We start from the raw sequence: 23,936 nt of genomic DNA, 5'->3' as shown, positions 1-23,936 counted from the left end.
TGGAGTTTGCTCAGTGATGTTTCTGATTTATAGTCATACTCAAAACCAGTAATACACACACACACACACACACACACACACACAAATACACTCAGAATACGTACAATCAGCCACCATACTCCCAGACCCCAAGCAACAGCTGCCTGAAGAGGTTCTCCATCCTCTAACATAGACTGATGTTCCTGCTTTGGCCAGAGGCAAGAAGAAACTTCATAGATCTGGCAAAGGTGAACGCTATCTGAAACATGCTAGCTATTAAGTTTGTCAAAACTTACAAGACTAATCAGTCTGCTTTCTTCATTTCAAAAGTCCATCTGTTTTATAGATGTCTCACCAGCAAATCACAAACTTTCAGATGCCTTAAACTCTTAGCTACTCATTGGTTATAGGAAGACTTCCAATTACAAAACTGTCCACTTAGGAAATCAGTTTTTTATACCCACTTTATGAACAAAATTTGCCCTAGAATTATCATATGTTAAAATACACTTACTGTTACACATATTTACAATAGTTTGTACATATCCAGCACCCTGGCATCTTACATACTCTCCTGTTTATTCAATCTGCCTGTGTGGGTAAGGCTACCCTCTGTTTCATAGATGAGGAAACACACATCTGTAGATGCTGAGTAATTCACACACAAGCACACAATTTGAGAGTAATGGTGTAGAACTTGGAGCTAAGCGGACTTCTAACACAAGCCAATAAAATGACAGCAAATATAATCCTTATTGTCATTGATGATTCAGAGCCAGTGTCCCTAAAGACTTCAGTGTTTATTGTGAACACCAAATGCAGTTATGCCACAAAGCTCTGGCATAGCTGGATGAAATGGAGAACCACTAAAGAAAATGCCAATGTAAGTACTTATTACTATTTATAATTGTCATTTAACTAGCACTAAAGCTCTTGAGGTGTCCTTTTAGAAGAGAAAGAAAGGGATGAAACTTGGATAAGAAGTCATGGTGCTAACATTCAATTACAGATACACAACAATTATATTACCTCACAGCACCAAAGCTGCCATGCATGTCACCCAACCCTTGGGTGCCCCAGAACAGCCCCAGTCTTAATTTTCTCTTGGTCTTACCTAAAACCACTTTTAAAGAACAAGCAATAAACTCCTTACCTCATTTGAAAGGAGGGAAAACTGGAAATAACCCTATGCTAAATTGACCATATTAAACTGGCCAATTTACTATGTTGCAGTAACTCAATGAAATATTATACCAAGTATATAAAAAGAGTAAACATGGCTCTAAACAAGTCCCTTGAAAAGATACCTTCTGTCTGTCTGACTGAAGTTTTCTTCCCCCAATAAATATATTCTGCTCTTGAAAATAAAAATAGTTACCACAAAAAAACTGCTCTTGTGGTAGTAAATAAAAGAAGTAGATGGATTAAAAAATAATGGGCTAGGGGCTGGGGATTTAGCTTGGCTGTTCAAGCACTTGCCTGGGAAACACAAGATCCTGAGTTCAATTCAATCCCTGGGACCAAAAAATAAAAAAGTAATGGCCTATGGATTGTAAGTGCAGAATATAAAAATATGTTCATATGTGAACAAATTAAGTAAAAAAATGTGTATTTTTATGGAAGTTGCATTTTTGTTTGTCCACTAACATTTTCTTTTTTTTTTTTGAAGTTTTCTTTTAATAAGATATAAACATCACAGAAAAAAAAGGCTCTTAAATAAAAATAGAATCAATCATATTCATAATCAGAGAAATACAAATGAAAAAATGCTCTACCACCCTCCTTTTTCTTCCATGATATTATCAGGGACTTGAAACCTGAATCCTACCCTCTTACGCACACCTGGGACACAGGTGTCATCTGGCACGCTGCTGTGGGACATCTCTGGCTCAGCATCTGCAGTGGGAAGTTAATGTCTCTCCCTAACATACAAATGCACTGCACCTTGACCCAACATGTCTACTTATGGGAATGCTTCTAACAAACGCACTCACATGTGAACCAGGTAACAAGCACATAGGTCATTAGTTATGGAATTATTAGTACTTGCAAAAGACTGAAAACACCCTCAGTTGCTGTGAGACTGCTTAAACAAATTCTCATCAGTCAGATAATGACCCACTAAGTGTCATTTAATAGTTCCGCAAGAACTATTAAAAAGATGGCAGTTCCTATAACCACCAGCACAGAGCCCTCTCCAAGGTATACTGTGAGTGGTATTTGGGGGCAGGGAAAGGGAATGTAGGGAATACATACTCAAATGGTTGTAATAGTTTGATGATCTCTGAAATTGATAATGTGTATTGCTTCTATGCAGCAAATTGAATGGAAGGGACAAAAAAAAAGAGGGGCTCACATAGTTTAATCTTCTGAATATTGAACCATAAGCATATGTATCATTGAATAAATTAAATTGAAATGCATAAATTTTATTTTCTTTGGTCACTATACTTTTACAAGTTATAACGTATACATGAAAGTTCTGCCTGGCTTTAACTAAGCTTTCATGTTCTTACTTCTTGGTCCCTTGCAATCCCCTACCTTGCTAATGCCTGGACCTTCATGGTGTGTCGCTCCTCCTGCTCAGCCACCTTCCTTTTAAAGGTGTCGACCTCTTGCCGCAGCACAGCCGAGTGCTCCATCTCGCCATCAAGTAGGTTCCGCAGTGACCTGGGAAGAGGAGTCCCAACAGTTCAGACACTGTCACCTAGAGCCCATCAAGCCCAGAACACAGTTCTTGGTCTAAGTCAGGGCCTAACTCAATCACTGTCCATAAGGCTCTATGTGAACACAATTCAAGTCTGTCTCAAATAAACTGATATAAGGAGACAGCAAGCATGGGCCAAGAGCCTAAGAATAATGATTATTATGAACCCCAGAATAATCATCTGTGGCAGCCTCACCTGGGAGTAGGCCAGCCATCTGACAACTCAGATCAAGAGAAAAAAAATGACTTGGGCAAATCTCAGGTAAGTCCCTTTAAAGACATTCTTTTCAAAGGTGTAACACATTAAACAGAGACATTCTATCATGAACACAGTAAGAGGTTTAGCAAAGAAAAAGATGTCACAAGAGGCCAAAACAATAATCTGCAGCATAAAAACAGACAACCTGCTCCGATTGTGGGACAGCTGTCTTGTCTGATCTCACTTCCATTACTACCCACAAAGCATACTTTGAGCCTTGTTTCATTGCTATCTCCAGGCTAAATAAATGTACACAGCTATATGGTTAGCGCTATCATGACTAGTATTTTATAATCCAAATTTCTTGATTCCCCCAAATATGTTTTGTACAGCAGTCATTCCTAGTCTTAGAAACACAGAAAAAAATATTAAATTTTCTACAAATCATCACAAATTACCATTGAGAAATGAGCAAAAATGATTATATTGATCGTTTACTTTATTGCACCTGAATAGCTATTTTTTAAAAATGATGACCCAACTGTGGTATAAAGGACACTTGAAAGGCGACATCAGAATGTAACAAAATATCCGGACCCTATCGAACCCTGGTTATTCACTTAAGACCTGTGTTCCTTTGGAACTTAGAGAAAATTATTCTCTTGAGGCCTTAGGCCCCCTGACACATACATACTGATTTTCTTCCCTCTTTGGGAAGAAGAAATTAACAGACAGTGAATAATGTTCCTCATAGGTAAGACAAATTCTATAGCTTCTTCTAAAAGAACAGCTTCAGCTAGAGCAAGAAAAGAGAATGCTATAGCAGCTACAGCCCGTTGTCCAAAGTTTATCTTAATAGAATACTGTGCTTTGTAAAAATTCCTTTTTGAAAACATTTTTTGTTTTAGAGATTATGCTTCTTTGCTTTCATATATTTCCATAAAGAGCAAGCAAAAAGCTTGTCAAACAAGGCCCACAATAAAGTCTACAAGAGCTGTGATTGGTTGTCACCATGGACCCTTAATTACCACTCTGAATAAAGGGATGAGTGTGACATAAAATCAGGAGAATGAGGCAAGAGGTTGCCATGAGTTCGAGGCTAGCCTGATTTACATAGTGAATTCAAGGTCAGCTTGAACTACATAGAAAGACCCTTTCTCAAAAATAAAAAAAAAAGAAAGGGTGACAAACACACGTTCTTGCACATTGAGGTGTACAAACACCCTTACTTCCTGCAGGGAGGAGATAATCATAGATAAGACTTCTACTGACCACCCAGAGTCAAAACAGACTTTGGTAGCTGAGAAACTTCAATTGGATGGTGGCAATGCAGTCAATACCAGGTAGCACGGAGCACTGGTTTCAAATGGGAAGAAAAGAATAAACTCTTTGCCTTCTCAGTATCCAGAATGAATCTGTTCAGTCAAAAGAATCCTAACATCACCTTTCCCTAAGTATACTTGACCTGGACAACTTTAAGGAAAGCATTTTAATATCTGGAACATGGTAAATAGACTCTCAATCAAAGGTTACTCAAAAGACTGCTCTGGGAGTAGGGAGGTGAGAGGTGGGGTTTTCTTATTGAGGTGATGAAAATGTTCTAAAACTGATGATTAATGCCTGTATCTGTGCATTGCACTAAAAATCACTGGACTGTACAATGAAAATAAATAGAAGAGCTATAGCATATGTAAATTATAACTCATTAAGAGCTGTTTTTTTTTTAAAAGCAAGACTACTCTGAAATTCTTATTCTGTTCTAAGGCAGTGCCATTATTATTAGGTTTTCACTCCTTGCTTGCATACAAGCCTCATTAGATATATGACAGTGGCACATCCAGACTAAACCTAAGGAAAACCCAGTCACTTCTGCCTATGAAACAGAATTTCTTCATCTGTTATGTCCTCTCTGTGTCAGAGGTAAAACAGTCCAAAGAAAGAGACTATCTTTCGATAGTGAAGATCCCAGTACCTGTTCTCTTCTTCCAACTCATCCTTCCTATTCATCATGGCTACAATGGCTTGCCGCAATTCACCTAAGGGAAGAAAGAAAAGTCAAATTCAATTGGCAGAGCTTACCTGTCACCCAACTATCTGGATTATAAATTACTAAGGACTGTCTAAATAAATTCCCTGTTCCCTTTCCAAGCTAATTCCTATAAGTCCAAGAGATCCAATCTGCTAGCTCATCACTTTTACCAGCCACACAAAACAGACGGTTGTCAGTCACACAAAACACAAGGGTAGGATGGGATGAGAATAAATGCAGAAGTGTTTCCTTGGCACATACACAGCTGACAGTTTCTAAGTGTTTTCCCAAAGTCTTGACCCTAAACAACTTCTATTTAGAGCAGTGATTTATTCCCTGTTATAGTTTTTTATCAACCTAAACAAAAGACCAAGTGACACTTGGCTCCACACTGACACAGAAATCATTATTCCTACACCTCCTTCTATAGTTAGCATTCAGGTGACACTATTCAGAGAGTATTTTCAATATATAGTCTATAACTGCTCAGGGAAGATACCCTTATCCTTCTGATATCTTCAACACAAGAAAGCATTCATGGGTAGAAAAACATACCTTTCAGTTAAATAGATTCAAGTCTCCGACCTGTATCAAACTTAATTGTTGTCACTTGCACACATTGGAGTCATCACTCTTAATTATCATTTAGTTTTAAGGTTAGAAACTTCTAGATTTCTCCTGAGAAGTTAGTATCATTCTATCCACTTAATAAACACTGTAAGCTGTATTTCCCTTTTGAGATTGACTCAGGGATAAAATTACACATATAGCAGGAGGCCATGACAATGTCTAAAAGTACAAGCTATGCCCAAAACCAAGCACTTTGAGGGCCCTGAAACATACAAGTCCAAGTGATGAGGCCACAAGAGAGAAAACTGACTTAGTTCAAGTGCCATGTCATAAGACCAAAACCATAAAAAAATTTCTCAATTTTGAAATTCTTTATAACACAACAAAACCAAAAACATTTCTAGAGATTACAAAGAGATGCTGCAGATTAAAGATCCAAAGAGTTACGGGAAGCAAGACTGAGACAAAATGGAAGATTAACAAAGCCTGCAAGACTAACAAAGTTATTGGGGTGGGGATATAGCTCAGTGACATAAGCGTTCACCTGACAAGTATAAGGTCCGAAGTTCGATTTCCAGTAGCCAAAAAACAAACAAACAAAAAAATTAACAAAGTTATGATGTTCCAGAGTTCATTCATTCATTCAACATCCACTGAGCACTTACTGGGTTCAAGTACTTCCCAAGGAAGAAGCCAGCCTCCTAACTTGCCAAAGGAGAAGTACTCTCAAATGAAAGTTCATAATGGAAAAGAACAGTGCACATTCATATATACCTATGATGCAACAGAGTCCGTAAGACTTTTCATTCTAAACTCAACCAGGTAATTAGGGTCATAGCTATCAGCCTTTCTGATCTCTTCTCTTGGGCAGAAGGAGAAAACAGCACCCACCATCTTACCTTCCTGAGGTGCTGTGAGAATCAGAGGAAAGATTAGACAGCATAGTACTAGGTCAAGGCAGTGCCTCTTACAAACTGCATCAGGAAACATCAACAATTTAGAGGAATTCACCATAATGCTATTATGAGCAAGAATTTTAACTAATAACACTGACAAATCTACAAAGAAAAAAAACCAAGTAATTTGTTCTCATATCACAGCCATGAAAAAAATTCATTATTGAAGACAAGTAGAATAAAACTTTGTTGGCTCTTATTACCAGCAACCCAGGACAGATAGCAGTGAAGTTCTGTGGACCCAAATTCAGGGAATTGCTCCTTTCCAAGGCATGTCGAACTCTTGAATGTTCTACCAGAGCATTGTCTGCCTTGAAATTTTTGGCTTCCCAGAGTCGCACCCAGGAACAAAGGTAAAGGATGGTCACAGTCAGAATAGGAAGCTTGGAGAAAGAAGTGAGATCTCATCCTAAACAAAGAAGTTACTCTATCTGCCCCACATTCTTGTTAGCCATCTGTCTCCGCTCAGCAAGGACATCACATGCATGTCTGACTTGTACTAACAAACTGCTTGCACTGAACCTAAGGTGAGATAGAAGTGTCCATGTACACATGTTGCCATGCAGACACCTCTACCACCAGGGAGCGTAGTGAGGGCACAGAACACTTAGCAGGTCCACAGTACCTAGGCTCTGCCATACCTCTCCCTGAGGGAACCACTCATCACCAAAAGCATGATCCTGTGCTGTGATATTTGCATTTGCTGTTCCATGCAGACAGAACAATCTGCACAGGGGCCTCTAGACCAATATTGACTGTATCATTTTTCCCCTAACCACAGAACCTCTCCCCAACAGATGTTACTCCATCAATTTCTTCTCCAGACTCATCTTCCCTCTTGTTCAACTCCCATTTCCAATCTGATAAAACCCAATTAATCTATCCAGGCCCAGATAAAAATGGGAAACCTTCCTTGATTGCCCTGGCCTTATAGCACATAATAAGGTATGTAATGATAAGTCATCTCTGTCTCCTCCATGCACATATTTATTACACCTTAAAGTTTACAGCATGTCATACATCTTGGTAATCCCAGAACTCCTCGACACTGACTGCTTAATCAAGGTATATGAACTTCAGTTGTGAGAATGAATGCCCAGAGAGGCTATTTCTATCCAACTTCTCTATTCCAGACTTTTAAAACTAACAGTAAAAACAGACTATCACAGACCAAGAATTTTCCATGTGCCTAGCAATGCTTCAGCCCCCAGCAAGCCTTTCTTCCATTTGCATACCACCTGTTGAGGGCATTCAGTAACATAGAGCAGGAAATGGAAACTGTGGCCGTTTCCTGGTAGATTCAAGCTTCCAAAAGTCTTAAGGAGTAGACAAAGTAGGTAGAAATCTTGAAGACATAGGGGTCAGCAAAAATTCATGAACAAAAATCAAACTGCATGGGAAATACATCCCAGAATCAACACCTGGGATCTCATCTTATTAAAAAGTTTTTGCATGTCAAAAAAAATCTCTAACAGACCGAAAAGAAAACCCACAAATTGGGAAAAAATTCTCAGTCAACTGTACCTCAGACTAAGAACTTCTGTCTAGAACATACAAAAAATTTTTTAAAAACTCAAGGCCCCAGGGGCTGGGGGTTTAGCTCAGTGGCATAAGCGCCTGCCTGGCAAGCAGGCAGGGCAGTCGTGAGTTCGATCTCTGGTACCGATAAAAAGGAAAAAGACAAAAAAAAAAAAAAAAAAAAAAAACTCAAGGCCCCAAAATTCAAAGACCAAATCCAAAAATGAGAATCTGAGATGAATACACACTTCTCAGATGAAGAAATACAAATAGCAAATAGATATAAGAAAAAAATGTTCAATATCATTGGTCATTAGAGAAATGTAAATTAAAACAACACTTAGATTCCAGCTCACTCCAGGAATAATAGCCAGGATAAAGAAAACCACCAATAATAAATGCTGGAGAGGCTGTGGGGAAAAAGGAACACTTCTGCACTGTGAGAGTGTAGACTGGATGAAATCACTGTGGAAATCAGTCTGGAGGTTCCTCAAAAAGCTGGGATTGGAAGTCCCATTTGACCTAGCTATTCCATTTCTGAGAATATATTCAGAAGAACTGAAAACATTATACTACAGTGATATATGGGCACCCATGTTTATAGCAGCACAATCTATAATAGCTAAATCTTGGAAACAACCCAATCAACTGAGGAATGGATAAAACTGAGGAATGGATAAAAAAGATGTGGTATTTTTATACAATGGAATACTACTCAGCTATAAAGAAAGACCACATTGAGGCTTCTATAATTAAATGGATACAACTTGAGACCATACTCATAAGTGAAATAAATCAAACTCACATGTGTAAATAACCATATTGTCTCCTTAGTTTAGGAAACTGAAAGAGTAAATAACATACAAAATCTTCAATAAGTATTGTGAAAGGGTAAAAAACTGCTCAAAGCGGGAAAAATAAGACAAGGAAAGAAGAAAAGAAGGAAGGGAAACGAAGTAAGATGAAAATTTGTGTATATATAAGTAAGATTACTAAGATGATTGTACTACTAATTCTATTAGTTCTTGGAACAAAATAGATAACATCGGTAGGATTAGATCAATTTTGCATTACTATATCTGGTAATTCAAATAAGAGTTATGAAGATAACTATGCAAAACAACAAAAATGGTTATATTTCTGCCACCTCGTTTTGAAAGCCTACGTTGTTATTGTTTTAGGCTCTTAGTTATATTTATTTTAGTTATATTGTTTTGTTTTTCCCTCTAATACAGATAGGATAGATGTGCATGTATAGGCTTATATATGCCTAGAACTTCACCTAAAGGGTTTATAAGAATTGATTTTAGTATGTGTGATAATATGAGCAACTATACAGAAGAAAACGAGACACCGTGGTAGCCACTGATTTCCTATAATTTTATTTCGAAAACCAATAATGCTTTTATTCTTGGTTTTGACTGGTTTTTAGTCTGTTTTCAATTATTTGATTTCAATATGTGTGAAGATATGGACAGCTATTTTGAAGAAAAGAAGAGACATTATGGTAGCCATTATTGATTTCCTAGAGTCTGGTCTTGAAAGCCCTTAAGGCTCTCATTCTTGTGTTTTGATTGCTTTTAAACCATTTTGATTTGTATTAACTTATTGTATGTGAAGGTATGGACAATTATTTTGAACAAAACAAGAAACATTATGGTAGCCCCCACTGATCTCCTGCTTTTTCTAAAATCCTGTGTTATTTGCATTGTTTCACTCTGCTTTGTTCTGCTTTGTTTTATTCTCTTTAAAATTAAAAAAAAATTTTTTTTAAGTCCTAATGAGTACAAAATTGCTTTGGGTAGGTACAAGAGCTGGAAAGCAATGAAGCATTGAGGTGGCAGGGGTTAACAGACAAGAAGCTCCTACAGGAATTCTAGCAGCTTGCTTCCCATGACAGGAGCAGCATCCATACAAAGTTGCTATAAACAGGCTCTGGGATGGGCAGATCTGCACTTAAAAATCTTAGTTCTGCTACTTATTTCATGGTGACCTCAAAGGCGCTTCTGCTTTTGCAAACTATAAAGTGGATGATGTCACATTCCCTGTGGGATGAGGAAAAGAACAGATTAAAACATCAGCCTATGCATGTAGTTCAGTGAATGCAGGGTGGTGGCTCAAGGTTCTGATTTTTATATATAAGTACTGTATGCTAACTGTGTCACTGGAACTCCTCAGTTCTGGATTTTTAAAGCACACTCTGTAATATCAAGTTCCAAGCTCAATCCCAGTCCAAAGCTGAGTAACCTTGGGCAAATTATTGACTCTCTCTGAGCATCAATCCCCTCATCTTAAAAAAAAAAAAAAAAAAAAAAGGCATCTTAATAGTTTCTATCTCACAGAAATGCTAAAAGGAGTTAATACAAAACTATGCAAATAAGATGCTTAGAACAAATGTCCAGCACATAGGAACACATAACAGATGTTATTGATCACTATATTAAGTATCTTTCCTTGCAATAATGGGGAACAAAAAGGTAGAAACAAGGTAGCAGTAATTGTCACAGGGGCCAGTCACTTATGCTGGGCACATTTTCAAGAGTTATAGAGACTTACTGAGCCCCCACATACTTCTACCTTGAGAAATAAAAAGAACTTTTAAAAGGACTCTATGCCCTAGAGCAATAGACTAGATAAAAAAATTTTCTCAAGTGTCAAACAAGATCATTATAGCAATATGAGAAGCCAAGGGCATGTATCATTGAAGAGTTTGAGCAAGTATCTGCAGTGGGGGCTTCTGAGGCCCAAGATGGGGGAGTCATGAATACTGTCACTCAGAACTGGCTGAAAATACTACATCCCATATAGAATCCTTGGAGAACTTCCTTCCTAGAATAATCCACAGTGAAGGCCCACCAAGTAGCCATACAAGAGCCCACTTTATCGGGCCTCAAATCTCCCCACACAAAAAGTGTTTGGATAACCAATGCCAATGCCATCCACACCATCATCCTGATATGACCCCTTCTCTTTGTTCCCTGGACCCCACACACTATTTCCTCTTGGAGAGGTCCCTGTATCTCCAAAATAACAACATAAGCACAGACAAAGCAATGTTCTGATAATGGGAGTCTTTTTAAAATGCCATCTCAGAAAGAAGGGCTATCAGAGTGCCTTTCCTGCCTTCCCTCACTACTGCGACAGAACACTTGTGCCAATGAGGGAAACAGGCATGACGCGAACTGCTGTCCCCCCAAAACGCTCTTTCAACAGGTTTTATCTTCATCATGAATTCATTTTTGCTGTCACATGGGTTTTTTGTGACTTTCCTCAGGCAGAAGAGCCAATAAATAATGCTGGGGTGATTTTGTGTATCACATAAATATTATACTCTCCTAAGTACAAGTGACATGCACGAGCAGAGGTGCTCTCTAACATGTAATTTCCTCCCCCTCTCCCCAGCGCTGTGCAGCCATTATTTGTTAGTCTCTATCACTATGATTTCCTTCCTTTTTATTACCTGCTACAGTACACAATTCCAGTGAAAACAGAACAGCATTTCTGAATTGTGGCTTCTGTGGAGCCTGCCAAGTCACGCTTTTCCTCTCCTAAGGCTAAAAGACAAATGGCCGTCCATCTCAAAATTGGCTCCTCGCTTGGCTGCTGAGAAGTGAACTGCAAATCCAGTCAAATACCCAGGAGAATGTTCAGTTCAACCATTAGAAATCAATGTGTGAAAAAAGTCTGCACTTCAAATCACTTTGAAAAGGATGGATCCATCCACAAATGTTGCCAAGATAAGGAAACATTTTGGAAGCAACAACAACAAGAAAAAGGGGTTTAAATCTTTGCTTCTGCAAAATATGAAAATAACTTCAAGACAGTGATATTTAAATATGAGAACTAAAGCAATCAAAACCACATAAATATATGAACAAATGTTTGTGCAATCTTTCTTAACATAAACCACAGAATAAACTAAGGAAATGACAGTTTTGCTATCGATTTGTTTTAATGCCTGCACATCAAGGCCAGATCTAACAAAAACTAATTGGTCCAGTGTTTGTGAAAACAGTAAGCTCCTCAAGGGAGCAAAACAGCCAACATAGAAACAAGCAGATTTCCTAATCAGATATACTTCAAGTCCAGATTTCCAAGCCTCAACTCTGGGACTCTGGCAAAGGAAATTTGCTTTGCCCCATGGCTCCCTCACTAGGAAAGACGTTTTGAGTAGTGTCATCCTCATAGGACTGGACAGAGCTCAGTAAAGCTCCAATGGAACACATCCTTGCTCATCCATGTCTAATTTCACTCTATAACTACAACACAAGTTACTATAACAGAGACTACTGGACCTACATAGCCTGAAATATGTACCATCTGGGCCCCTTAACATAATCTTGAGCCAACCTGCCTTAGGAGAACACCCACACACCATTCCTTCCACCCCAACTCCCAACCTCCTCTGATTCAAGGTAGAGGGAGTTACCTGTGGTTAGCTGTGTAGCCCTTAACACTGTGCTCATGGGTGTAGGCCATGGCTACACCTGAAGTAGCAGCTATAAATGGAACTCCGATAGGAAGGAAACTGCTAGCAAGCAGCTGTTACCTCAGACTCAAGATCCCTCCCTCACTCCCTCTGCACAGGCCTCCTCCTTGTCTTCTAGACCCCTTGACTGTCTCTGCTCAGCTCCTTCCCTGGTTCTTCCTTCAGCCTCACTAGGACCCACATAACTGCATCCCCACTCAGGAACCAGGCACCAAGCTCCTTGCAGACACCTGAGGTTCTAAGTTATGAGCACAGTGGTCTCCACTGCTCAAGTCTTCTCAGTCTTCCCTCTATCTGCTTCTCTCCCCCTCCTTAGTCTTCAGCCACATAGAACCTATTCTCCTCTTAAGCATCTGAGCCTTAGCATATGCTCCCTGGAAGATCTGGCCCTCTCTCTAGGATACCCTGAAGGTTGGCAGGGGGGTGGTCCATGGGATGCCCTGAAGGTTGATAGGGGGAGGGGTCCCTGGGATATCTTTGCTCATAGGCTATGGCAGACCTGAAAACTATATACCTGCTCCATCTTTTTCCTGCCTCAGCTCAGTCTCTGCTCCCATCAACTCCAGTGCACAGCCATTGCAGGAGAAAAAAGAGTGGCAGCTGAATGAAACTGAGTCAATCATACAGAGTCTTCCAGAAGTTCTGAATGAGCCACCTTCTCTGCCTAGAAAGATACAGGAGGATAGGAGCAGACACATTTGGCCAATGAGTCCTTGGTTCTAAGTTGCTCCCTTAAAGTCCATTTTAAAGAACACACTCCTTCAAAGAGATTTTAAACTAAGTTCAGGACAGTTTGTTGTGATTCTTTTGTCACCAGGTACAGAGGCCCAGACAGAGGACAAATGCAAATACAGGCACATGGCAAAAGCTGACCACAAAGAAAAGTCAGTAAAATCCCATGGAAAATGTGAGGTTTGGCTAAGCAGCAAGTATCTGAATGCTGCACACATCCACAAACCTGCAATCTCATACTGGGGCAAAGACAGAGAGGAAACAAAAACTTTGCAGAGCCTATACGGCTTCAACAAGCTTCCTGGGTGTCAATATAGTCTCTAGCTATCTGAGGATGGGCAGCAGCAAGAAAGAATGGGCTCACTTGAAGAGCCCTGAGCCCACAAGGAATAAAGCAACCATTTAAGACTGGCCATCCCAGGACTGAGGGTTTAGCTCAGTGGCACAAGTACCTGTCTGGTAAGTCCTGAGTTCGATATCCAGTACCAAAAAAAAGAATGGCCATTCCAACTCCTGACAGATTCTTTCTCCCCTACTTGCCAGATAACTCTGAGTCCCACAGAGCAGTTCTCATGTATACTAGCCAAACAACTGGAGTTAACTGGACCCCTCCTTCCCTAAACTCCCACTATGCTGAATACAGTTCTGCTGGGCTACAAGTGTTCACTTGCAGATCCAGCCACCAAGGCCCCAGTGCCAGGCTGAGTCCCTAGAGAACAGGGTCCCCAGTGCCAGCACAGGGCCACAGTACACACTAAAGACCTACTGAATGAATCAAGGGTCATATGAATAAGTGGATTAATAAAGAGTAAATGACCTTGGCCCACTGCTAAAACCTGTCCCCCAGCTCTAGGAACTGAGCATGGAATAAGCTGGGAAGAAATATCAATTGTATGCTTAATAATAAGTTTCAAGCCTTACCAGAGAACACTAACCACTGGGTTCAGAGCTGCAATTTCCTGACCCACTGACAGGGACTAAGACGCAAATTAAGCTTTTTCAATTATGCATCTTTGAAATGTAATACACATTTTGGGGTTGGTGGGGTGACAAATTCCTAACATGTCATTACCATGACCTGAAGTTGGATAAGCCTGCTCCTCCTTCCTCACACTGACCACAGGAATCCTAGATTTCAAAAGGATCAGTAGGGCAAGAACCAATCCCCAGCCCCCAGGAACACAAATATAAACACAGACATAGAGTTAATAGATAATGGTTGGCCCATTCACACAAATGACTATGGGTCTCAGAAGTTGCTATATAAAGTACAGAAATTGCCACAGAAGAAACAGTGAGGGGCCCTTCAGGGAGGAAATTATCCCAAGGCTAATTGATCCTAAACTTCCTTTCTAAATTAAAAAGGGAAAGATGACAACAATGAGCAGACACAGTACTTCTGGGCAGTGGACACATGCACATGTGCGCACACTCACATACACATAGATCTGTGTAATAATTCTTTGGCTTTATATATGATTTTTCCCAAAGGCCTCAAAGAGCCTTTACAAATACTCCCTGGGGTCCTATACTTGTTATAGTTAAAGAGAGAGCTCAAAAGTACATACGCACAGAAATAAAAATGTTCTTCTATGGGTATATACTTAACCTACATCATCATTTTTCAAAGTTAACATCCTGCTTTTTCTATCTTTGTCTAACTACCCACTCCCTTTCCTTTTATCTCCAAGAGAGAGGATAAACTATATTGAGCTTCAAAATATAACTTTTTAAATCAATCCTAGGCCCATTCTAGTTTTTTGCTGTTTCTCCCTCCTGCCTCCTTCCCCCTACTTAAATAGCTTCTGTTTTTAAATTTGTTAACATAAAAAAGCAATGTTACTGCAGGGGAGCTCACTTGATCAATATATCAAATTTTCTCCCTCTCTTCTTTCATCAGTGTACAGAGGGTGCCAGGGATATGCCAGTGTTTCACAAAGAAATGCCTCAGTGAGCTTGATATGGTGGCGCATGCCTGTAATCCCAGCACTCAAGAGGCTGAGGCAAGAGGATTGCTGTGTAGTTCGATGCAGAAGACTACTTGGATGGCTCTCCTTGAATACAGAACAATTACCTCCACTTTAGCTAAACCTGGCCCTATCTCCATGCACTGATACGGAAGAGCTGGCTAAGCTATTTCTTTCTCCCTTCAATTGGCTCTAAGCATGGCTGGCTAAGGTATTAATGTGTAATTTTTGAATCCAGCCAACAGTGTACTGTTCCATCGTCTCATGTCTCCCTATAAATGGTTGAGCACAAAAGAACGGCAGAGCCACAAAGTTTCAGGAATGTCAACTGGGTTTGATCATCAGGATGAGAGGCTATGACTTCTCAGGGCACAAAAGTTTACATATCAGAAACTGAAGCAATAGCCTCCTAAACATTTCACTGCTACCCTAATTGAGTTGTGCAGATTGATCTTTTTGCATAGCCTTCTCTCTGCATATTTTAGAGGTGCTTTCTGGTCTCCTAGCTAAGCCTAGCTCACAGACTCATGTAATTCTTGCCATTCTCACCATCACTCATCTTCAAGCCACTCCCTTCTTCATGAATTAATAAATTCTGGGTAAAGCCCTGGGCATGGCCTTTGTCCCATGATACCTCACCCAGATTGGACTTAGGACGCCTTGGCTGCCCATAACTGTGAATATGTCTTAGTGTCTTTATTCTCGCTGTGGGTTGCACTGGAGTTGGTAGATTGGAATTAACTTGCCAGAATTCTAATAACATCTCATTAGGATTGCAAATATAAACTTTGTGGACTGCAAGGAGGACAGGAAAACGGATTACAATATTTGGATTACAATACTTTGAGGCCTAAACTACACAGAAAGACTCTGTCTCAAAAAACAGGTGGGGAGGGGGCTGGCATAAGCGCCTGCCTTGCAAGCAGGCAGTCATGGGTTCGATCCCAGGTACCGATAAAAATGAAAAAGACAAAAAAAAAAAAAAATAGGTGGGGAAGGGGGCACGGAAAGAAAGGCCTCAGTGAGAAAAACATGCCAGATATCAGACAAGTGCCTGGGTTGAAGTGACAAGTGAAATACAGGTATTAACTACATGGTGTCAGATATATGAAAAGCTATAGGAAGCAGAAACCATCTGTTGTTTGTTGCAAAACAGCTGAATCAGTAGAGAGTATTCTATAAAGTATTCAGGTAGGCTAGCCTACTACTGCCTTTACAGCAAGATTCTTCTTAATGCCCCACCCCTCCACATACACAAAGTCAAGCTGAAAATGTCTGGGGGAAGCCCTGTGCCATATAGGAGAGCCAGCAAAAACTAATACAATTTCTGTGGACAAGGCACATCCTATTCCACTGGGAGCCACCTCTGCCTAAGGTTTTACTGGCCTGACTCTTTTTTTTTTTTTTTTTTAATTTAAAGAAAAAAAAAAAAACAGGAAAAAAAAGGGTAAAAATTTCAGAAAAATAAACAGTAAGAAATCACTAGTTGATAAGTTACATATTGTCATCTTAGAAATAGTTGTTCAAGTTACAAAATTAAAGTATATAAAGTGATATTCAAATAATGACTCTGCAAACAGTTCTGCTCAATGATCCAACAAAAACTTAGTAATATGGTTATCAGTCCTACACACTTGTTTTTTATCTTAAACTGGCCAGACTCTTAAACCCACATGGATCTATAACCCGTGGGCAGAGGAACCCATTTCTTCCTTTTGGGAACTCTGGACAGGATTCCAATCCCTGCTAAAGGATGAGGCTACCAAACAAGAGGAAAACAATGCCAGTAGCACAGATCCTTTCCACTGGTTCAAAAACACCACCACTGGAGTACTCTGAAAATCTACAATTTCACAGGTTCCTAAACATGAATTGAAAGTAAAGTCTCCTCTCTTGTCTGACCAGAGAGAAAATGCACACAAATTACCTATTAAACCCTCCAAGCCATCCCTCAAAGCAGGTGCTAGAATCAAATGCATTTTACAGATGAGTAAACTAAAACACCCAAAATGATTTGCCCAACGTTAAAAATAAATTATGACACAGAACCTGGCTTGGGACACTGGGCTTTTGATACCAGTATCCAGGCCCTAACTCCTACCTGACCGTGTCACCAAAACCACAGTGGGATCTCAAAAAGTCAAGGTCAGGACTTCCTTGTGGCTTTGCAGAATTCAGCATTCTCAAGATTTCCACCAAAGAGACAAAGACCCAACAGGTATGGGGTAGAGACACCTTGGCCACAGGTCAGGGACATGTTTTCAACCAACTTCTGGGTATCACTCTTCTACTAGTAGAGCTCTTTGGAAGGATATCTGAATACCAGCCAAGCCTGAGGCCTGAACAAAACTGCATCCCTGGATGTCAGAGTCAGAAGAAGGGTAACAATCCTTCACTTTACTTAAGCTGGCTTCTGTCACTTGGAACCAAACATATCATACCTCATACCCCAAAATGAAAGCTACAATGAGCTGATATCAGAGTCAACGTGGCCAGCAAGGTGGGAGATATAGAGGGTGAGAAGAATGACTTTATAAATCAAAGATGTATAATGTCACAACAAGTAACATACTGGGATTCAGAACACAGTCACCAAATCCAAGATACTCTGGGCATCCCATACTCATGGTGGCCTCAGACATGCAATTTGCAAAGTGAGAGGGTATCTGCTGACCTTCTAAAAACTTTCCAAAGATGCTGTGAGAGGAGCAGGTGTATCTCTCCAGTTTCTACAAACTACAAGCAGATGTGAAATCTTATGCATCTTCTTCATCTGCTCTTGCCTGACAGATGGACAACTGGCCAAATGCAACCAGCAGAGACACATTCCTGAACTGTCTAAAGCTACATACCTGCCATACCCACAGGACTGTGACACCAGCATCTGTTCTGACTGACCTCACATGCAGAACCCTGGAGCTAACCAGTGGCAAGGAAAAGTAAATGCATGTGAATTACTCATAAATAATCAGGACACAGAGCTACACAGCTTCCTTCTACCCTCAGGCTGTCATATCATATAATAGGCAATTCTCAACAGACTCACACATGCAATCTGCAATTAATTAGAAAGTCACAGCTACAGAGAGGGTCCTAGCAGATCTCACACCCAAACTATCTGCTCCACATGTTGACACTGGCAAATATGCAGAACACAATTAGACTACAAGCTCTATGAATGCAAGTAGGGCCAGATTCCAATCATGACTCTGCTCTGCACCTCCTCTGCAGGCAAAAGTATGCCACTTGTCTTCCCAGAGTTCTGGTTCCTCCACATCCAAAATGAGAATCACAGTTCCTACTGTGCATCTCCAAAGCTATAGAGGTCATCAGACAGTAAGAGAACCAAGTCCTCTATAAAATAAAAGATGCTACACAAATGTCACAACTCAATCCATGTTATCAGTGTTGAAAAGTAATGAAGGGAAGAAGGGGATGCTTCCTGATCTTGCAGTCAAGGTGAGCAGGGCCACAAAGGTGAAGGACAAAAGATACTCCAAGTACAACTTCTGAAACATCATGGAAACTATTTGGATTTCCTGACACAGCCCACCATGCTGCGCCATAATAGCATGTTTCTTATCACATTCAACTCAGGATTGCATACAAGTGCCCTGAGGACTCATATGCAGAGGTGACTTCGAACACCTTGTGGGATACACAGGGTTTCCCTGTGTGTCCCCTTCCCACATTTACCCACAACCAAGCCATGTTGAAGCAAAGATATCATTAGAAGCTTAACAATTAGTAGCTTTAACATTAATAAATTTAATACCCCATAACTCCTATTTCACTATTTTCTTAGTTAACTCAGGCCACTATTTTTTAAAATGGCCATAAACCAGATGGCTTATAAACAGAGAAGTGTATTTGGCAAAACTGTTTCTCATAGACAGCATCTTTTTAAAATTTTTATTAGGATGTTTGCAACACATAATAATTACATTCATTATGGAGAGTTGGTACATATAGATAACACATCTTAATTCTTTTTTCATCTCTTCCCCTCCCCTCCATCTCTTGTTCCCCTTCCCCTTTGGGGAAAGATCACATATTTTGCACCTTACAGCTGCATTTTCATATCCAGAAGGGGCTAACCAGCTCTCTGGGGCTTCACTTCATGTTCTCATTCATGAGGGCAGAGCTCTTACAATCTATTCACACTCTCACACACACACACACACACACACACACACACACACACACACACATACCACAGCCCTCTCTCTTAATATTATCACATTGGAAATGAAGTTTCAACATACAAATTTTGGGAAGATACAAACATTCATACCACAGTAAGCTATAAACACCAACTTTCATAAGCTTTTCTGATTCTGAAAGATGAACCAATGCTTCTCCCTCTAGGGACAACTGTAAACTCCAATTTTTACTCTTTTACTAAATGGTTAAATCTTCTATGAGCAGAACTAAGCCATTACTTCTGAATTTCCCTTGTGTAGCCAGCCTACTGCATTGCCGGATAGTAGGACCTACTACAGACCTGATAGCCAGCTTACTAACTGCCAGATAGTAGGACATACACAGACAGGGCTAAAACAGTTCCTGGCCTCAACTTGTGCCATATAAAGCGGACACTGGAGATGCTGATAGCTACCATGTTCCTGGCAGCCAGTGAATTCTGAGTTGCCTTCTTACCAAGAACTTTCAGTCTCCTCTCTTGTTCTGACTCAAGAAGCTTCAAAAGAGCAGGAGTTGGGAAAGCAGGGGTTGTTGCCTTCAGAGTAAGCTTTGAGCTAGGAAAGAGCCTGTGGCTTATGATGGGCACTGTGAGTCCAGGCTGGCAACCAAGGCTTCTTCACCCTTGAAAGCTACTATCTCCCAGCTTAGTCCTCAAGAATGTTGAAGCAAGCACTGGTGAGCTGACCTCAAGTGACAGAAAGGTGCACAGTTTCATTCCATTTTGCTCAGCTTCATCCAAGCATAAACTCAGGACTCCCCTTATACTGCAAAGGCAGGTAGCTTTGGACCCTTGCAAAGCACTACATTCCCATGTATAAGCCCCACTAACAACTCTGATCAGTGACCCTGGTAGAAGTGGCTATAGCCACTCATCTCCAGAGTGAGGGGTGGACAGTTAGGAGACAGCTATATTCAACCAGTTTTAAATATTACACAGTATATTCATGCATTAAAACACCACATTGTACTCAATGTACACAGGCCTTGTTTAATAGGTTGAAACATTTTAATTAAATATAAACAAAGTATGAGATTCCAAAATCAAAAATAAAAGTTACCAATTATAGGAGCACGGAAAGTAATATATCTCACTCCCATGCAGAGCACTTTCCCATCGCCAATCTGGAAGCAAACAGCAACCTAACCCTCCTCAATCTGGGACCTTGCTTACTCCAGCAGCCTCATGAAGATCTCATTCATCTTTCCTGAGTTGTCTGAAACTCCACTAAGACATCTAGCAAAATGGCCCTGCCACTGCCACCTGCACTGTTCAGTCTAAGGGACCTCTCTGTCAATCTGAATGAACTAAGCAGTCTGCTGGGTATCTGTGCCAAAAGCCACTCACCCCACAAGATGGTGCCTTTCACTCCACAAGATGAAAAGCCAATGAGTGCCTTCCCTGATTTGCTTGCAGTTAGAGGGGTCCTAGAGACCTGGTCTGATCAGTGAGGTGTAAAGGGAAGTTCTATGAAACAGACTTGTAAGAAGGCTGCCTTGGTTACTTTTCTCTCATTGCTTGGACAAAATACTTGATACCCAAAATGAAAAAAAGAAAAGTTTATGTAGCTTACAGTTTTTGGAAGTTTCAATACTCACTCAGCAGGTTTCAAGGAAGGGTGAAATGGTTAAGGGACAGCCATTCTTGGCGGCTGCAAACAACAAGAGCAAAAAGGGCAAGAGGATAAAGCATACCTCTTTCCCTCCCTAATATTGCATGCCAGCTACCCACTCCTAGGCAGGTATAGCACTCACACCCAATCCTAGTGTGAGACAATGAACCAATCACAAATGCTAGACTCAGCCACCTACAAAAGGCCCATGCTTATGACCACATGAGGCTTTTGTGGGACAACCAAAACAAACCATAACATTTCATCCCTGGCCCCCTCAAAGACTCATGTACATCCTTTATGCAAAAGATATTTAGTTCATCTCCAACAGCTGCCCAAGTCCTAACAGATTCAGCATTGCTGAAAAGTCCATCTCCTCTGAGACATAAGGCAAACTCTTCATTGCAATCCTCTTACAAAAGAAAACAAAGTTAAATACTTCCAACATTCTATGGCACAAGATAAACATTCTCATTCCAAACTTTACAAACAAGGGGACAGGAAGGATTGGGACAAAAGCAAGTCCAAAATCCAGCAGATAAACATTAAGTCCTGGAGATCCACATTCAGCATCTAAAGCCATCTGGTTAGAAGTTCCAAAAGGCTTGAGTGACTCCACACCCATGGCACCTCTGGTGGTTGTAGCTCCCATGGATTCTCTCTTGGGCTAGCTTTGTTCCCTCCTTGCAGGTTTCCACAAACAATCCACACTCCTGGCTTTTCCAAACTTCTGAGTTCTCCACTGCATCATTTGCTTCACACTCACAGGGGCACACTGCCTGAGCTCCCAGACATTCTGAAATCAGGGTAAAAGGCTTTTTAACCTCAGAACAGTTGCATTCTGTATACATCTAAAACCAGCGCCACATGGCTGATGCCGAGGTCTACCGCCAGTTGAAGCAGTAGCCAGGTTTTCCTCTCTCTTGGCAGCAGGGGTCAAGTGCCTGAAGTGCTGAGCACTCTGAGGAACAAATTCCCTATGCCACCACCATTCTGGAATGTGGTGTAGCCGCCACCATTTTGGAACCTTGTATGGCCTCCTCTGCCATTCTGAAACATAATGTGGCAGCCACCATTCTGGAATATGGCACTCTAACTTTCTCCTCAAAGCAAAGTCTTTCATTTTTGCAGTTTTGAGGATGCAAAGGGTGGAGACCCACTGCCACTTCCCATGATGCCCCCAGGCTATCTTTTCTATTTTTCTATTTCTTCTTAGCAATCCAGATCTCAGTCTATCTTTACAATCCACAGTTTGCTAGAGCTTTTTTCCTGGCCAAACTCACAATGTTTTATATCATTTTGATGGCTCTTTGCTCTTGATTTGTAACATAAATCTTTCTACAAGCCCCTAACAATAGCCATGCCACCACCTCAACATTTGATTGCCTTGAAATATCTTCTGCCAGATTAATTAGTCTGCCACTCTTACTCCAATCTCAGGCAAAGTCTCTAGACATGAGCAAACTACGGACAACTTTCTGCCAAGCCATGACATACATCATCTGGAGTTCACCAACCAATGCAGTCCTTCTTCCCAGCAGAAAACTCCAGAGCAGGATTTCTATCAGACTCCTGGTCTCCCAAGCTCTAGCCAAAATCTCTCACACAAAACAACACAAAGCATTCAGCATTACTCTTTCAGATGGCACCTCCGAACCTCTTCAAATGCTTCCCACAAGCCATTCCCAAAGGATCTTGAACTACATGATCAGGTACAGTCACAGCAATGGCTCCATTCCAGGTACCAATTCTGTCTTAAGTTACTTTTCTCTCATTGCTGGGACAAAACACCCAACATGAATGAAGGAAAGGTTTACTTAGCTTACCAGGGTTTTTTTTATTTTTGTTTATTGGTTTTGTTTTTTTTTAAGGTTTCAGTCCACACTCAGCTGTTTCCAAGGAAGCATAGCGTGGCTAAGGGGCAACTTGTTACAGCAGCCACAAGCAACAAGAGCAAAAAGGACAAAAGGGAAAAGCATGTCCTTTCCTCGCTTATATCGTACGCCAGCTACCCACCCTTGGGTGGGTGCAGCACTCACACCACCAATCCCAGCTCTAGACAACAAGCCAATCACAAATGCTAGACTCAGCCACCTTCAAAAGGCCTACCCCTCCAGGACCACATGAGGCTTTGAACATAGACCATAACAAAGGCTTTTATTTTCCTGATAGAACAAATAGCAAATGTGACCTACTTTCTCCCTTGCTTTTTGCTTGAAAATGAATACAGTATCTGAAGCAGCAGCAGACATGAGACAACAGCATTGGGATGAAAGTCAACTACCAAAGGAGGGACAAAAGGTGCACTCTAGGAAGGAGCGTACTGACTACTCAAACCTGTCAGCCTCCATTCATTCCTAACTTCCTGCCAGATGAGAAAAATAACAACTCATATCTTATCATGAGGTGGGTTTCCCACTACTTCCAGCAAAAGTATCCCTAACCAGCTACATGGATACAGCACTCCTCTTACAAGACACTAGCACTGAGCCCTCTCAGGGATCACACCCAAATGGAGTTCACATGCTCGCTACGCCACTCGAATCCAACTTACTCATCTTCTCTGATAGTCGGGTTCTCGTCTGTTTAATGGATCCACATCTCGTACATCATGGGTTTACCTTGGTGATTAAATGAGACAAAATAGGGTGTTCCAGTCTCCCAGACCTAAATAGCAGGTCCTCAATAGTCACCAAATTTTCCTGGGAGATGACCCAGCACTGCCGAAAGAATCCCAGCTTAGTGTTCACACAGGTTAGTTTTGAAACTCCTGGCTCTATTAATTGTTGGCTATTTAATCTCATGCAAATGATTTAACCTCTGTGAAGCTGCTAATTTGCCTAGAAAATAGACATATCAACATTTACTTCCAACAACTGTTATAAGGACTAAATAAGAATGAGCAGAAATCACAGGCATCCAGGAAGAACTGGAAAGCCACTGACCTCCATTCCTCCTGTTCATGTACCCCAACCCT

General features: G+C 40.7%; 1 protein-coding gene across 7 annotated transcripts in view; it reads right to left on the bottom strand.

The window, feature by feature from the left end:
• Snx29 (sorting nexin 29) overlaps nt 1-23,936 on the bottom strand; it is a 560,183-nt gene that overhangs the window by 408,216 nt on the left and 128,031 nt on the right. For all 7 annotated transcript variants that reach the window (XR_010039850.1, XM_063226557.1, XM_063226558.1 and 4 more), the window contains 2 exons: nt 4,858-4,921; nt 2,521-2,649 (listed from right to left, as the gene is read on the bottom strand). Coding sequence is in view for 6 of the 7 variants with exons in the window: in XM_063226557.1 (XP_063082627.1) it covers nt 2,521-2,649; nt 4,858-4,921 (193 nt within the window). In the remaining variant the exon portion in view is untranslated. The remainder of the gene's footprint in view (nt 1-2,520; nt 2,650-4,857; nt 4,922-23,936) is intronic.

Source organism: Cavia porcellus, unplaced genomic scaffold (genome assembly GCF_034190915.1).
Source record: "Cavia porcellus strain 051 isolate PalLab524CR breed Dunkin Hartley unplaced genomic scaffold, mCavPor4.1 scaffold_16, whole genome shotgun sequence".
Classification (NCBI taxonomy): Eukaryota; Metazoa; Chordata; class Mammalia; order Rodentia; family Caviidae; genus Cavia; species Cavia porcellus.
This window is presented reverse-complemented; position numbering and strand designations above follow the sequence as displayed.